Raw genomic sequence first — 17,645 nt, 5'->3', positions numbered from 1 at the left:
GGAGAGTCTCAGGCAAAGTGGGACGAGTTGGTCACCAGAATCATCAGGAAGATTAAAAGAGAATTCGCATAAAGGGAGGAGCAAAGTGCTTGGCCCAACAAGGCTGTACCAGCCCCACCCTGCCACTGTCACTGGGACCAACAGGCTTCCGGGGGGCAGAGCTGACACACAGTATGTGCCCAGTAAAGGCTGATGAGGCATATCAAGAGGGGAGTGGCAGCTGGGTGCAGGCTCGGGGTAGACAGGGAGAAGGGAAGGGGTGGTCACGGGTCAGCCCCACAATCCAGCCCAGCACCCCTGTGATGCTGGAGCACAGAAAGCGTCCGGGCCTGCGGCTCCCAAAGCACCTTCCTCATTTCCCACTCGGCCCCTTCTCCACCTTCAACAGGATATTTCCATACAGCGCTCAGAGCGACTTTTATGAGATAAAATCAACACAATTAAAACCCGGCATCTCCACGGAGGTGTTATTTATTTATCTGTTTTTCAAGGTGTCTTCAGAGTCGAACCGTTTGCATGTGCCGAGCGCTGGACAGGCAGGAGAAATGAGGTACCAGGACAGCAGAAACCGCTTTTTCTCATCTCTCAGCTGCCTTCACACCCTCTCTCCTTATTCGCCTTTGCTTCTCACTTCTTTGAAAACCATAGATGATTTGTGTTTTCGTGCATGTTTAGGACTTTGTTTTAAGGCAACCCTTCTACCCCAGGGTATACATCTCTTCTGTGAGGTTTTCACACCGGAGCTGATGGGGAATATCTAACAGTGCTGACCACCTCCCTCTGGATTTAAGCTCTCAGCACCGAGATGCAGCATCTGTTAAATCACACGGTGCCTTTCACGTACTCCCTGCGTGACCTTTGGCAAGTCAATCACTCCCTTCCGGCCTCGTTGCCCTCACCTGTAAAATGGGTCTACTGCAAGGACAGGGCACAGAGACTCAGGAACTCACCACCGCGCTGCAGGAGGCCATCTCCTTGACCCGCAGCATGACCTCCTGGCTGAATGTGGTTGGCCAGAAGACCTGTGACACCAGGCCTCTGCTGCACGCCTCCTGGGCGGTGAGCTTCCGCCCGCAGAAGAGCATCTCGTTGGCCTGAGAAAGCAAAGGCAGGAGAAGGCTGAGAGCCGGCACGCCTCCAAGGCTGCTCGCGAGCCCGCCTGCTGTGCGCGACTGTCCCGGCTCCCAGAGGCAGCATCCTTAACTGGGGGCCAAAGATGCCTTGGGGGCTGCTCGCACACGCCTGTGTCTACGTGCGTCTTTCTGCACAGAGGGCCCACAGCTTTCATTGAATTCCCCTGAGAAGCCATGTCCCTGCAGGGGCTCCGTCTGCAATATCCCCCCCACCCCCCATCTGGTGGGAGGGCTGCAGGAGGAGACGTGTGTCGGGCTGGGAACAGTTCACAGCTGATACCCCGTCCTCGACGGCTGATTCGGGGAAGAGCAGATGAGCCTCCCGAGATATTAAAGCTGTCTGTGAGGTCTCCAAGCCGGAGAGGATGGGGAAGACTCTTCCTCCCTGTCTGGCGGCTTCAGTCACTGAGCCCCGGGCCACCCGCTGCTGTGGAGAAGGAGGGGCTGCCAAGACAGCAGGGATGGAGAACAAGAGCCCTGCCGGCGCTGGGATGGCTGGGCGTGACACCCCCAAAGGAGGCTCTACTGCTGGACCTGCCAGTTAGGGCCACTGTTAAATTCCTTTCTTCCCCTCTTTAAGCCAGTTAAAGTGTTTCCATCACCGGCAGCCAGAAAGGTCCCGAGTAAGACCATGATCCCAACGCAGAGAGGCGCACCCCTCCCAGTGACCCGGGGCTGTGCACAGGCAGTGCCCAGGTACGAAGGGCAGAAACACCTCCTGCGTCCTGCCGTGGCCTCTGCGCCCCACCCCCCAGAGAACCTCCCCTGACTTTGAAGTGTGCAGCTGTCGTACACAGTCTGGGAGGAGCAACGTGGGAAAGGTCCCGGGCACAGACAGAGCCCAGCGCAGTCACCCACTGACACCAACCAATGACTCTCCCGCTGATAATTAGGGCAAGATGGTCATGGTCCCTCCCTCCTTCAGCACAGGTCCCCACCTCCTTCACACAGCAGACAACCCAATCCCTTCCCTGACTGCCGTCCACCTGCCTCCCCTGTCCCTCCCTTCCCGGGCCTGCAGGCTCAGCCGCTCTCGGATGTTGAAATGTCAAGCTCTCCCAGCCTCTGGATCTGTGCACGTGCCTCCCCTTTGTTCTGGTTGTCACTGGAGGGTCATGATGACCCAAAGGACAATCTTTCACACCCGAGGAGCAAAATTTGTCAGGTCGGTAATAAGCCTGTGGATGCATTCGGTTGGACGTCTGAAGACAAATACATGTCATTGAACGTATTCAGAAACACCATCTCAGGAAGGAGAAACGCGAGGAAGGAACCCAGTAGAAGGAGCCAACCAGGACGCAGTCGGGAAGAACACGTCTCAATCGGCAACATTCTTGGAGTTTCAGAAATGATTGAAATAAAAGAAAGCGATAAGGCTGTACAAGGTTAACATTTTTGTGACCACGAAGGAACCGGGCAGAGCACAGGGGCCGAGATCAAAAGGGAAAGTGCCTGCTTCCGGGGCTCCCAGGCTGCCCCGTCTTCCTACCACTGCTGAGATGGTAAGCCGCAGAAAGCAGCCCCAGCTCCAGAGTCCGAATGGCCTTGCAATCCACCACGTTGGGCCTGCGGCGCAGACACCGGCTGGCAGCAACTCTGGGAAGGCAGAGGAAGCTGAGACGACCCCCAGATTCCACAGGCCAGGAGCACCCCTGGGACTCTACCCATATGAAGGGCTGTATCCTAAACCCAGGACAGAGGAGGGGTGCTGTGGGACCCCGAACCCACGGGTCACAGGGAAGGAGCCGCCGCAGAGAGGAGGAGGCTTACCAGTGCGACACCCAGGATCTGGGGGAAGGTATAGGAGGAACAGCCGGCGGGCGTCAGGCGGATGGTGGCGTAGGGGGTCTGAAACCAGGCTTTCTCGCTGGCCCACACGATGTCGCAGAGGGGCAGGATGGAGGCGCCCAGGCCCAGCGCGGGCCCATTGATCGCCACCACGATGGGCTTCTTAAACTGGATAAAGGCCTTCACAAAGTCCCTGGGGAAGAGAGAAGACCCTCTTTAGCAGGTGAGCAGCCCTGCCGAGACCCACGGACACCCTTGATTCTGTCGAGGCGGAAATAAGCTTCCCCAGGTGCTGGGGAGCACCCACAGGTCATGAGGGAAGTGGGTGCTCAGCAGGGCTCTCATTCTCCCGGACACCGAGCCCCAGAGCTGCGGGCACAGGCGTGGCACACTTAGCGGGTGGTGCCAGGTTTTCAGAGGGAAACTCATGGGGTGATCACGGTTTGCCCAGAGGGCCCCAGGTCATGCCCGTTGTCCCAGCACTGCACCAGGCTACCCTGTCCTTCCACCCCCCTAGATATTGACAAAGCGTAAATATCCTTAAGGAAGACCGCTTGAACGTTAAGGTTCTGAACAAAACCAAAAGGAGGGTGTTACAAGGAGGGGTATGTGAACTCAAGGAGAGAAGGAACATTCTAAGGGCACTGGCGAGGGTGGAATTGGTGGCTTTGAGAAGATGAACCTCTTGTTATTCGAGGTGCTCCGAGTTTGGTCCAATGGTCACCCTGGGTGATGCTGTAGAGCGAATTGAAGCTTCAGACGGTAGGCACAGGTGGGGATTGATGACATTTAAGAGTTCTTTCAGTCCTAGGATCGTCTGACTCTGAGTTACCTAAAGGCGTGCCAGACTCACCCGGGGTGGTTCCAGAATGCTGACAAGGGTCTCTATATTTGGGTGGCTTTGACCAAAATTGGGGAAGGACGCTGGGCTCCCCTGGAGGTGTGAGGCATCTGGCACCATGACTACGAATTAGGAGATATGCTATCTCCCTGCGCTTCTGCGTTGAGCAAGGTTACAGTGTGCATCTTTAATATTAAACAGAGACACCTACAATAACCTCTACTTCCTTGCCTTAGAACACTTTTCACCTTTCCCTTAGTTGCTGTATTAAGGTCTATAAAATTTTAATATTCGTGTGGACACGGAGGAAAGATCCAGGATGTCTAGCAAAGCTTGCATCCCTCATTATTCTCAGGTGGAAGACTGGAAACTCACAAGAACTCACAAGAATAAAATCCAGACTCCTGACCATGACCCTGGTCTGCCTCTGCTTACCTCTCCAGACTTATCTCCTGTCTCTCTCACCCCTGCTCACCGTGCAGGAGCTGCATGGGCCTGCTGAGAGTTCTTGGAAAACACCACTATCACAATTTGCAATTATCCTAATTATGTGCTTGCTTACTTGAATTCTCCTCCCCCTTTAGTTCCTTAAGGAAACTCACAGGTCTGGCTTGGGCACTGCTTGGTCTCCATGCATACTGGAATTAACACTCAGTAAACAATCTCCCAGAATGAGAGCAAAGACTGCAGATGTGTGGCGGTGATGCACGAGCTATTCACCAGACCTGGTTTCCCTTCCCTCTTCTTCCTGAGGCTGCAGCTGGAACATGGTCCCCAGCCTCCCTTGCAGTTGGCTGTGGCCAAGTAACCAGGTGCTGGCCGATGGGATGTAAGTGGAAACCAAATACACACTTCCGGGCCTGATGCAAGGAAACCTCCCACCACACAGCCCCCCAAGCCCTCTCATCTTGACAAGCTTGGCAATCTTGGAAGACCTTTGTTGAGCCACAAGATGGAAGGAGTTTGAGTTCCTGAGTCACCACTTGGAGGATAGGCATGGGCTGATCAGTAACTTCTGTTCTAGGTTCACATATATGTGAAGTAAATTTCTATCACAGCTGAGCTGTTATATACATTTGGGGTTCATTTGTTACAGCAGCTAATACTTAACTAATACAAATGTCGAGCCGATTTATCCCTTCTCAGTTGATACTATTCCCCCCGAATTCTTATCAAAAGATGTGGGTATCACGGTGATATGCTGGGATCAGATTGAATTGTGAGAAGACTGCTTAATACTCTACTGGGGTAGGGGGTATCTTAGGACCTACATGTTGTCATGAAAGTACACGCCCAGGCCCAGGCTTGAGATGTCAGATTTCCTGACTTCCGTGTGACTCCGTGAGTAGATTCTCTGTGAGGTATCTCAGTCACTGCTGCCCCACTGTGGCTGATCCCAGAAGGATACTGCTACACAGAGGGAGACCTGGCACCATGGCCTTCTGAGTCCTGGTTTTCCAGTGGCCCATTTCCTGGCTTGACTTTCTAACTTCATGGCCTCAGTCACTGGTTTTAACAAGTGCTTTTTACCAAATGCAATTTGGAGTCTGCAGGAGATGTGGGGCTTCCTTGTAGGGTCCCTGGAACCACAGGGTTTGGGTGATTTTTAACAGATGTTCCACTCCTAAATCCCCTCATACGATTCCAGGATCTTGGATCTCAGAGTTGGGGAGGACTTTAAGAGGCATGGAGCCAAATCTTCCACTTGGTGCAGAATCCCCTCCACAGCCTCCCGAGGATGCATCATGGCCTCTGTTGAACATTCTCAATAAAGAGGGTCCATCCCTGTCAGGGCGCCTCCCTGCCCAGGCCCTTATGTGGGCCCCTCCGATACTCCAATTCGCTCTGCTTCACCATCCACACGACAGTTCTTCCAGAATTCATCTGGGCCCTCATGACTTTCCAGAAGCTTCCCCTTCCAGACCCAGAGACTTTCACGCTATTGTTTCCAACCTGAGCTCTGTGCAGGGGCACCACGGACCCCCGAGGAGGGCTAAGGGGCCCAGGAGTGCTCAGCTCCGACCCTCCACCCCCAAGCTCCCCTGTTTCAGTCCAGCAGCCTCGTGAATTCATTTCCTTGATATAAAAATGTGATGCGCAGTCCGCTCTCCCCATCCTTTTCCTCTCACCTCAAGCAGTAGATCTCTATCACGAGGGCCCGCTGGATGTGGGAGCCAGACAACACACAGGATATTGCATTACAGACACTGCCGCTCAGATAGCTGACGCTGGTCTGGGTGGCAGGGCTGCGCTGGGGAGATGGCTGGCCGTCTTCCCCCCGCGTCAGAGTCCCTCAGGCTGACACCAGCCCTCGCTGCTCCCTCCACTCAACCTGAGTCCCGGCTAGAGCTGCCGGCTGGAGCTGCTGGGCTGATGTGGCAGAAGGAGCAGGAACTTTGGGGTCTGAAAGACTTGGGGTCAAGACTCAACACCGCCCCTAACTAGTGGGGAGACCTCGGACAAGTTACCCAGTCTCTGGAGCCTCATTTTACTTCTTGGAAAATGGGAAAGCCAGTGGTGTGTCCACAAGAATTAAATGTGATGGCCCACCAGGGGCACCAGCACGGTGCCTGGCACACAGGCCACTGTTATCACGGTCGGCGCATCGGCTGGGGGGGGGGTGGACACAGCTTTCATTCCATTCTCAGTGGTCTGTAATCTGCTCACCTGGCCTGAAGGAGACTCAGCAAAATTCTGCACACGGGGATGTCTGGATTTCACCTGGAGCACTTGGCAACTGTGACCCCGTTATCCAGTCCCTTTAACCGGGGCCGTACACTGCAGCCCTCCCACTGCCAAAGTTCAGAGCCACGTCAGCCGGGACGGGGCCTGTGAGCACCAGGTACACACGGTGACAACCATCCTGGGCCGCCCCCAGAAGCCCACTCCATAGCCAGACCCAGGCTTAGCTAGGACTTGCGGCTGGAAGTAACAGGAGTAACAATGAAAATAATCCTTCACACTTATTCCAAGTACCCATTCTGGGCCAGGCACGGGCCAAGTACTGCACACAGGTTATCTGACTCCTCTTTGTCCCAGCAGCCCGCCAGCAGGCCACCACAGCCCCTGTGAGGAGTTCAGGTGAGGGCAGCCTCTCCCCCAGGGCTGGGCGGACAGCTTTGCTTGGATCCTGGATAGAGGTGTCTTCGGAATGAGTCACCTGAGCTCTTCACACATCTGTCAGTCCATTCAGCGCACGTCTGCAGGGGGAACGCAGCTGCCCGGGCCACGTGCGCGCATGTCTTCCCTACGGAACTTTGAGGAAGGGAAGGGAGCACCGCTGGGGTACTGTGGCTGCGTGGCCCAGCCGCGAGCGTGCGTGTGCCCGGAGAATCGCAAGGGATGCCCGCAGGTGATAAGGTCCTGTGGCCAAAGTATGTCTCAGCCATGCCAGATTGCGAACGAAGTTCTTTCACAAGAGACTGCTCAGACAGTAAATACGTTAACGTGCCTGGAAAATCCGCAGGAGTGGGGACAGAACTCACTTATTGACAGAGCCCCTCGCTCACGATGCTGCTCTGGAAAGCTGCAGAACAGCCTCTGGGAAAGGTTTCTCTGCACTGCGTTCCTGAAACTTCTGGCGCGCTCAGTCAAGGTGCAGAAGCCTCTTGGTTAGTACGGGGCGGGGGTTCTCAACCCTGTCTTCATATTAGAACCACCAAGGGAACTTTAAAACCCCACCACCTCACACACATTAACTCAGAAGCTCCTGGAGGGACCGCCGAGCAGCTGGGTTTTGGAAAAGCTCACTGGGCTGAGAACTGGTGGCCCAGGGGACACCCCCACTCCATCTCCCTGGGTCCCTGCCAGCCCACGAACTAGGAAGCTCCACTTCCTCTGCCGTCTTTCCCTTTGCTCTGCCTAAGAGAAACTCTCCTTCCTGATGAGATGGCAACTGTCTGAGCTCCACTGACTGCGTTTCTCCAGAGATGAGGTCATGCGTTCAGCATCTCCTCCAGTTTGGGACTCCAGCTAATGCCACCAGTGAAATTCGTAAACCAGGTGAAGGCTACAGCCACGACTTTCCTCAGGCCACAGAGGTAGGCGCCCCATCTCTGACAGTCCCATAAATGAGGGGGGATGCTTATGGGGGACCCTGCTGGCCCCCTCACTATGTGACAAGGTGCCTGTGAAAGGACACAGCCGAGTGGAGCAAAGAACAAACCGCCGTGTACACGGCTGGGCTATCTGCACCTGGGCAGCCTGAGAGCAGCCTGAAACGACGACACCTTTTCTAATAACTGCCTTCGGGTAGTCCACGTCTCTTCCGGCAAGAATTCTGCCACAGGAAGTGCACAGGGGTTTTAGAGCAGAGATTCTAGGGGATGCTTCCCCCTAAAGAGGGACTCGGAACCCCACATGTGCAGGCGTCCCTGTGTCACCTCTTGGAGGCTCTGCATCCCCTGGAAGCCTTCCTTCCCCTGTGGGAATCAGCTTCCGGGAGACGCTGCCAGAGCCCAGTGAGACTGGAGGCCCCAGAAAATCCCGAACACGCGGCCCGAGGCTCCACGACTCCACGCAGAGTAAGTGCTCCTTTTCAAGGGACCAGGAGGTATCACTGAACCGTGGCTTGTCTGAGGACCACATAAGATGCAGCAGCGGGCATATGTGCCCTTCCCAGGATGGAGGACCCGTGACAGCCTTGCTGGAAATCACGCTCACTTGCTTTTGACAAATGCATAAAGAATGGGGGAGTAACTACCCTTCAGTGTCCCAGAGGAGATACTGATCTTTGGGATTGGATGTCACCCCGAGGATCCCACTTTTTGCCCCAAAGGCAATAAGACAGTGGGGGAAACATTCCCCACCCCATTGGATCTGCATATACACAGCTCCCCACATCCATCCTTCTCCCCAGGGCTGAGCCAGGTCAGCTCCAGGAGGCAGGGACCCCCAGAAAAGCAAAGATTTCACCATCAGGCAGAGGGTGGGAGTAGTCTGTATAAGACTTGGGCATTACCAGACACTGGACTTAATATAAAGAAATACAATCTCTTTTTGATCAAAAGAATAAAGTGGGATATAACCTAGAGTGTAAAAGCATCCCTAATTTTGGCAGGAAAACACTGGATGCCCAATTAAAATCTGAATTTCAGATAAACATCAAAAAATTTTTTTAGTATTTGTATATCCCACATACTACATGGGATGGGATATACCTACGGTTTAGAAAATGTTTCATTGTTTGAAATTCAAATTTAACTGAGCAGTCTGTAGTTTTTTTTAATTTTATTTATTAATTTTTTTGGCTGCACCGCGCAGCACGTGGGATCTTAGTTCCCCAACTAGGGATGGAACCCTTGCCTCCAGCCATGGAAGCGTGGAGTCTTAACCACTGGACCGCCAGGGAAGTCCCTGAGCAGCCTGTATTTTTCAGTGGTAAACGTGGCAGCCCTAGGCAGGTCCCCAAGTGCTCGAACATGAGCAGGGCTCACCTGATGGCCTCTGCAATCCGGGTGCTCTCCTTCCTCCGGTCACTGGACAAGCGGCCAATTAGGTAGGAGTAATCCAGGCCACTGCAGAACACGCTGCCCACGGCGCTGAGGAGCAGCAGTTTGCTGTCGTCCGTGGCCGCGTTGCAGAGCGCGCGCCGCACCTCCTTCATGATCTGTGGGCGGAGAGGGATTTGCGGGGGTGAGCGTCCATTTGTAAGCCAGGGGCCTTCAGACCTATGCCGACCCCTGGGCGCAGAGGCCAGTCTACTCGGCCTGCACAGGGAGCCTCCCCCGAACACACGCCACGTCCGGACCAAGCAATGAAACGCCAAACCAGACACCCTGCACCATCCCGGAAGCAGCACAGAGCGCTAAGGAGGTGCCAGGGGGGTCACTGGCTGCAGACTCGGAAGCCTGGCGTGGAGCCATCTAATCCCTGGTAAATCTCTGCAGATCTTCCTCCAGCATTCGCTTGTTTAGCCCTTTCTGAGGTGTGGGAAAATATTCCTGTGCACAGCCCAGGTGAGGTATGTTAGCCATCACTAGAAGGTCCAGTTTAATTACACTCTTCCTTACCCTTAACTCCACTAAGATGCTCACGTGGTTCACAGGTGGCACATAGGAAGTGGGCTTTGGCAACAGACCCATAACGTTTTCCAGGTGCTGAGGAAAATAACCAGTAAACACATACTCTGTATCCAGCTAAACCATCATTCAAAGGCAAGGGTAAAGAGTAGGCATTTTCAGTTAAAAGAATGTTTGCCACCCTTAGGCCCTCACTGAAAGAACTAAAAAAGGATGTACTTCAAGAAGAAGAAAAACTGACGTGTAAGGACCAGCAACCGGCATAGAAAGTGGAGAATGTGTTAGTAAATCAATATAAGAATTGACTGTAAAAATCATCATACTGATAGTGGCTAATTGAAGGCTGGGGTTTTGCACAAGGTAGAACTATAGTCTTAGGCAATAACATTGGGTAAGATGACGAGAGTTAGGGCGTGCCGAGGTTCTGTGGCTGGGAGCGGGGCAGAGGGTCGTGATCACATTTAGACTCCGCTACGTGTACACAGCTTACGGAAAACTTCTTAAAAGTACGTGAATTGCAATGAATGGCTGCAGGGGAGGGGCAAAATAAAGAAAGCTCAATCACTCAATCCAACAGAAGTTAGGGAAGCAGGAAGAATAAGTGCAAAAAGTGCACGGTAAGAAAAAACAAGGCATTTACTTGCCTGAGTGGAGCTGACAGTCCAACAGGAAAGACAGTAAAGGAACAGGCTTTTAAAGGATTGTTATTAATTATTCAAAAGGCAGAATCACAGGGTACAGTGGGGAAATTTTATGAGAGCATTGTTTTTTAAATTGTACTTTAAATGACACACCCTCCCGCCGCCCCACTTAATTAAGCACTTAAGAGGGGCCAGGGACTGCATCTGTTAACTTCCACGTAATATTTTACTCCAAACAAAATTCCTGTAAGGTAGGGAATGGTATCCCAATCTTGCAGATGAAGCAAGGAAGACTCAGAGAAGCGAAGTAAGTGGTTCAAGGTCACCAGTAAGAGGCAGAACCAGGATGCAAATCTCACCCCTACGTCCCTTCTCTGTCCACGACTGCACACTGCAGGATGACTTAAATAAATGGATGAATCTTTGTGGAAAAAAAACCAGGCCTAGACGTCAATCTGAATCAAGACTCTTGGGTCTGAGCTCTGTGAGAAGGACGGGAGAAGTACTTTCCACTCTTAACAGGGGATAAGCCACAGATACTCACTTTGAACATCAGAAAAGCTAACAGGCCACTATCATGTGAGTCCTTTAATCCATCTGCCTCCAGAAATAGACACACTCTCACCTAGATATGAACTCTATTTCTCCGAGAAGCAAAGAAAACCCTGCTCTGAAGACATGAGCTGCACTTCTGCATGTGACTCCCCATGCGAGGGCACACGTACTTGTCAATTAGTAAAAACAAAATCAAACACGGCGGCTGCCTCCTTTACGAATTAAATGGAAAGTAGCTTTGTGTTTTGTTCATACAACAAAAGTACAAATTACATTTTTAATTTTAAAAATGTATGTATCTAGTTAGTATGCCTTTCCTTTGCCTTTCCCGTGTTGGCAATCCAATTTGGACTGATGGCTAAGGTGCCACCTTCTTGAAGGACCACGCCCCGTCCCACCCCCAATTTTATAATGTAACTGGTGTGTTTAGAGTAAAACGTTCTAAAATTATTACACACTCCTTTGCCTTCTTAAACAGAACACAGGGCACGCGTGTAACTACCTCTCCATGTCAAGTGCTAGCCTGTAAAGGAGCAGTCCCCTCAGAGGCTCCCAGGGCACGCTTCTGTTACAAAATGTGCCGGACCGTGGTGCATCTGGAAGTCCCAGACCCGTCCTGGAGATTCACTGCCCCTGCTCTGCACTTGCCGGCCACCACCTGCTCCTGCGTGAGTGTCTGCTAGAGAAAGCATGCTCTTCCCTGCCACTTCTACCTTTTGATCTGCCACGGGTTGGAAGCAGATGACCAAATCCATTAAAAGTGGGTATAAAAAGGGAGCAGGCCAGGGTCCCTCTCTCTCCGTCACCTTTACTTGCTGAACCCAGTCACCCAGGGCCCGTCTCAACTGCGACCACCCGCACGAAGGCCTTCCCAAATACCCCAGACACAACGCCACCCCCTCCTTCTCCTGACACCCTAAGTACTTTAAATCCCTGCTATGGCACTTCTACAAACTCCCTGGTAGAACGTGTGCCTCCTTACTTTATCCTGCCTCCTTCCTGATTTAAACCCCTGTGACAGGCAGCCTCTAAGGCAGCTGGTATTCACACCTGTGTGCAATCCCCTCCCCTCGAGTACAGACAGGACCTAGTGAGCCACTTCTAACGGAGAGAATATGGTAAAGTGACGGGATGCCCCTTTCAAGAGGAGACTAAGATACAAGATGACTACAGCTTGTCTTGGCTGTCCTCTTTTTTTTTTTTTCCTGGCTGCACTGCGAGGCTTGCGGGATCTTAGTTCCCCAACCAAGGGTTGAACCCGAGCCCCGGCAGTGAAAGCGCCAAGTCCTAACCACTGGACCACCTGGGAATTCCCTCGGCCGTCCTCTTTTGCTAAACCTCTTTCTTGGAGCTCTCGGTCCAGGGGATGCAGGCTGCCATGCTGTGAGTAGCCCTATGGAGAGGCTATGCCATAGTCCATGGGGAGTAGCCAGTGACAAGGAACTGATGTCTCTGGCCAGTGAGGACCTGGGACCTGCCAGCAGCCACCTGGAGGAGCGTGAAAGTGGAGCCTCCCCCATCGAGCCTTCAGGTGAGACTGCAGCCCCAGCCAACACCTCAACTGCAGCCTTGTGGGAGACTCTGAGGCAGAAGTACCCAGCTAAGCCAAGCCAGCACTCTTGACCCTCACAGACTGTGCTTGTTGTTTTAAGATGCTAAGTTTAGGGCAACGTGTTATTATTGTGATAATATAACTAACACCATCCCTTAAGAGTTTAAATAAGGACTTCCCTGGTGGCTCAGTGGTTAAGAATCCACCTGCCAACTGAGGTGACACGGGTTCGATCCTTGGTCCGGGAAGATCCCACATGCCACGGAGCAACTAAGCCCATGCACCACAGCTACTGAGCCTGTGCTCTAGAGCCTGTGAGCTACAACTACTGAGCCCACGTGCCACAACTACTGAGCCCATGTGCCACAACTACTGAACCTGCATGCCTCAACTACTGAGCCCACATGCTGCAACTACTGAAGCCCGTGCACCTAGAGCCCATGCTCTGCAACAAGAGAAACCACCGCGATGAGAAGCCCACGCACAATGAAGAGTAGACCCTGCTCGCCACAGCTACAGAAAGCCTGTGCACAGCAACAAAGACCAAACACAGCCAAAAAAAAAAAAAAAAAAAGAGCTTCAATAAAATAGTACTCTACTCATCTGTTTAGCACTATAACACCAGGAAATTGTGCATGTAACAGAATTTAATAAATGTTTGTTGGATTGAGTGAATGGCACAGTGTTTACCTCCTCAAGAAGTTTACAGTCTAATGGAGGCAATCAGACATTTCACAAATTACCACACAGCTACACATACACTGACAACTGGGATGTGTTCCAGAAGCCAGAGTGCAGAGGCCATGAGAGACAGACATGACCTGGTCCAGGGGGGGAGGGAAGACTTGCCTGTGGAAGCGACGGCTGAGCTGAGATCTTTAAGAACAGCAAGACCCAGCTAAGCCAGGAGGGAAGGAAGGCTGCTTTAGTCAGAAAGACAGGCATGTACAAAGGCCCTGGGGCAGGTGTGAGCATGAAGGAAAGCCAGGGTGACCAGAGTGCAGGGGGAGAGAAGAGTGGAAGTCCCAAATCCGTTCTTGAGATTCACTGCCCCTGCTCTGCATGTGATGTGAGATGAGGCTGGAGGGTCAGAAGCACCAGCCTCGCCAGCAACATTAGTTAAGGGTTTTGATTCTTATCAAGAACGATCAGGAGCCACTGATGGCTTTGAAGTGTGTGTGTGTGTGTGTGTGTGTGTGTGTAACAGGGGTGACTTGATCATATTTGCATTTCCAAAAGATCACTCTGCCTTCTGAAGAACGGATGACAGGGCAGGAAACGTTGACAGTGGGCAGACTTGTTAGTAGGTTATTACAATAGTGCAGACAAAATAGCTAGTAGTGTGGACTCTCACGGTTGTGATGGAAACAGAAGGAAACATATGAGAGCTGTTTAAGAATTCACTGGCTTGCAGACGGTGTGGATATAGCAGATATGATCAAGAGGGTGTGAGGTGTGCCCCCGCGGAGGGCGGTGATCTGTCTGCCGAGGCTGGGAGCCACCAAGAAAACCAGGAACAGAGTGAGGGCCTCAGGTCCTCTCCTAATGGGAAAGTGAATGAGCTTTTAATCACCCAGGCTCTGGACAATCTATTTTGCTGGCTCTTTCCTTAAGGGGCATTTTCATTATTTTCCTGGCTCTTTGCTGTATTCCAGACAGGAGAAATATTACAACACAGCTGCTAGCCTCAGAATCTAGTTAATACACCCAGTAATGTATGAATTTCTGCCCATGAGGCCGATCCAGCCAATGTCACATATACAACTAGAAAAAGAATTCAGTTATGACCGTGAAGGAGGCCTCCTTCCGGTCCCTCCATGAACGAGCAGGGCTGGGCCTGCCGGTGGCTGTTAAATCACCCCCGTTTCATCTTAACAATGATAGGAACATGCGCTGACTACCTCCTAGGTGCCAGGGACTCTGAGAGCCTCTTTTGCAGATATTGTCTCTAATCCCACAGGGAAGATACTGTCTAATTTCTGTAAATGAGAATGCTCAGAGAAGGAAAGTAATCCCAAGGTAAGAGAAGAGGTAAATTAGTGGAAGGAGGATTCAAACCCGGTCCGCTAGGCTCCTCCGCTACCTCTGTACCCCTCCCTAACACCACCTCCTCATTTCAGCAGGACCTTCATTTCGGGGCTACTTTACCCCGTTAGCCAATTTATCCATAGAGTCAATCCACTCTGGTTGCTGAGAGAGCTGAAAGCACCCGATCAATGACTGTTTCTCCGTCTTCCTCCTGTTCTGTTACTGACAGACACCAATTAGGAGTAAACCCCCTAATTAACCAAGCCCACGGCTCGGGAGGTGAGAACCCGGGCACCTTAAATCACTTGAATGTCACACGTTTCCGTGATGAGAAGGCAACAGTTAGTACACAGAGCTGCTCCAAAGAGACAGAACAAACTGGGAGACTTCCCATTTATTCGGTTTATCAGAGGAAAATACTGTGCCTTTTTCAAGCACGCTTTTTTTTTTTTTTAAATAAATTTATTTATTTATTTTTGGCTGCGTTGGGTCTTCGTTGCTGTGACTGGGCTTTTCTCTAGTTGCAGCGAGCAGGGGCTACTCTTCGTTGCAGTGCGCGGGCTTGTCATTGTGGTGGCTTCTCTTGTTGTGGAGCACGGACCCTAGGCGTGCAAGCTTCAGTAGTTGTGGCACGCGGGCTCAGTGGCTGTGGCTCACGGGCTCTAGAGCACAGGCTCAGTAATCGTGGCGCACGGGCTTAGGTGCTGCACAGCATGTGGGATCTTCCTGGACCAGGGCTTGAACCCGTGTCCCCTGCATTGGCAGGCAGATTCTTAACCACTGTGGCACCATGGAAGTCCCAAGCACCCTTTTTAAAAGTAGTGAAGTAGAAAAGAAATCTAAGAAGAATCGGTCTCGTGTGAATGTTTCATGATGAGTTTAAAATAACAAGGCTTCCAGGTGTATAAACGTGTGAAGGGCAGCCTTTGGGGTAAACCACAGACCCCAGACTCTGAGTCCTACGCAGAGGTCTACAGAGCACAGAACCCTGAGGTGGTTCTGCTGAAGGTGGAGGGGGGAGAGACCCCCAAAACACCATGCTTAGAAGAGGGGCAATGAGCAACCAGCAGCCTCCTTAACTACACAGGCTTTAGCCGCTCTCTTCCCTCACAGGTTGACAAGCATTCCTGACTGTCACCCCACAATCCCGAAAAAGAGCCACAGTCTATGTAAATCATAATGACAAGACACGTGATTGCAGGTTCAAGGACACAGCACCTCCCACTCCACCCACTTCAGGGGCCACCCTGAGTGCAGTGGACATACTGGGCAGTGCCAGGCCACCTAGCCGTCTCCATCTGCCTGGGCGGCCACTCCTTGACTGTGTCCCACCTAAAAGAAAACACACCCCTGTGGTTTACCCTCCAGGTCTGCATTGCTATGGTGGACACTGGAGTGCGGAATGTCAAGGGACAGGACAAGGGGGTTTGCACTGAACTGTCTTCAATGGGCCAGGCACTGGTCTGAGGGCCAGGACAAAAGGATGGGTGAAAGTGGTGAGGGCCCTGCCCTCTTGAAGCTCTGCGACCCCAGGCCTGTTCAGTTCTCTAGGCCTACATTGTCTCCTCTGTAAGAGGTGGATCATAATAATCCTACATCAGAAGGGTACTGGTGGGATGAAATGGGATAAATAGCAAATATAAAGCCTGAAGAGCCACTACTAGCCACACCACAGTCATTTTTGTCATTGATCATTCTACGCCCTGCCCAGGTCGGTCCAGTTGGAGAAGACTGCTTAGATGCATGTTTTCCCACATTTGCACCATTAACAATCTCTTCATTGCTCCCTACTAAGTATCCCATATTCTGAATGGTGTTGTCTACCTAACTGCATTAAGTATTCCCTGTTTCCCTGTTCTATTCATCTAAAACATAAGTAGGATTAGCATTTTAAAAAGTAATAGAGGAAAAAGATAAATTGGACTTCACCAAAATTTTAAAAATTGTATATCAAAGACTGCTATCTAGAAAGGAAAAAGACAAGCCATAGAATGGAAGTATCACAGCTCTGATAAGGGTCTAGTATCCAGAACTTACAGAGAACACTCAAAACTCAACAATAAAAAGAAAAAAAATCCCATTTTTAAAACTAGGCAAAGGATTTGAATAGACATCTCTCCAAAGAAGGTAGACAAATGGCCAACAGGCACCTGAGAAGGTGCCCAACATCATCAGTCACTAGGAAAATGCAAATCAGAACCACAATGAGACAGCACCTCACTCCCACTAAAACGGCTATAATAGAAAAGACAGATAATAATAAGTGCTGACAAAGATGTGGAGAAATTGGGACCTTCACATACCACTGGTGGGGATGTAAAATGGTCCAGCCACTGGGGAAAATAGTTTGGCAGTTCCTCAAAAAGTCAAATATGGAGTTACTATATGACCCAGCAATTCCATAATTAGGAATATATCCAAGAAAACTGAAAACATATGTTCACACAAAAACATATATACAAACGTCCATAACATTATTTTTCATGATAGCCCAAAGTGGAGACAATCCAAATGTCCCTCAACTGGAGAACTAATAGACAAAATGTGGCCTATCCACACATGGAAGAGGAATGAAGCACTGATCATGCCACCACATGGAGAAACCCCCGAAACACTGTGCTGAGTGAAAGAAGCCAGTCATGGAAGACCATGTACTGTAGGATTCCATGAATACGAAATGTCCAGAATAGGCAAATTCATAGAGACAGAAAGGAGATTAGTGGTTGCCGGGGACTTGGGCGGGGGGAGAACGAGGTGACTGTTAATGGGCATAGGGTTTCCTTCGGGGGTGATGGAAATGTCCTGGAATGAGTGCTGATGGCTGCACAACCTGGTGAATATACCAAACACCACTGAACGGTACATTTTTAAAGGGTAAAATTTATGGTATGTGAATTACATCTCCATTAAAAAAACTATAAGCGAGCTGAGTGAATATAATTCCATCTAAAGCAAAGAAATTTGACATGCTGATTATAATGCAGTTTCACTGGAAAAGCCCAAGATATGATGCCTGGTTTCTGGGGCTAATACTGACTAATTCTGTGACCACAATCAGTTTATTGAATCTGTCTGTTTACCGGGGTC

General features: G+C 51.1%; 1 protein-coding gene across 1 annotated transcript in view; it reads right to left on the bottom strand.

Moving 5' to 3' along the window:
- Positions 1 to 17,645, bottom strand: part of CDYL2 (chromodomain Y like 2) — a 175,977-nt gene that overhangs the window by 8,317 nt on the left and 150,015 nt on the right. Inside the window, exons 4-6 of the mRNA XM_082366355.1 lie at positions 9,198 to 9,370; positions 2,904 to 3,114; positions 951 to 1,094 (exon numbers count right to left, since the gene is read on the bottom strand). Coding sequence (XP_082222481.1) covers positions 951 to 1,094; positions 2,904 to 3,114; positions 9,198 to 9,370 — 528 coding nt within the window. The remainder of the gene's footprint in view (positions 1 to 950; positions 1,095 to 2,903; positions 3,115 to 9,197; positions 9,371 to 17,645) is intronic.

This window comes from Balaenoptera borealis (genome assembly GCF_965194805.1).
Source record: "Balaenoptera borealis genome assembly, chromosome: 19".
Taxonomy (NCBI): domain Eukaryota; kingdom Metazoa; phylum Chordata; class Mammalia; order Artiodactyla; family Balaenopteridae; genus Balaenoptera; species Balaenoptera borealis.
This window is presented reverse-complemented; position numbering and strand designations above follow the sequence as displayed.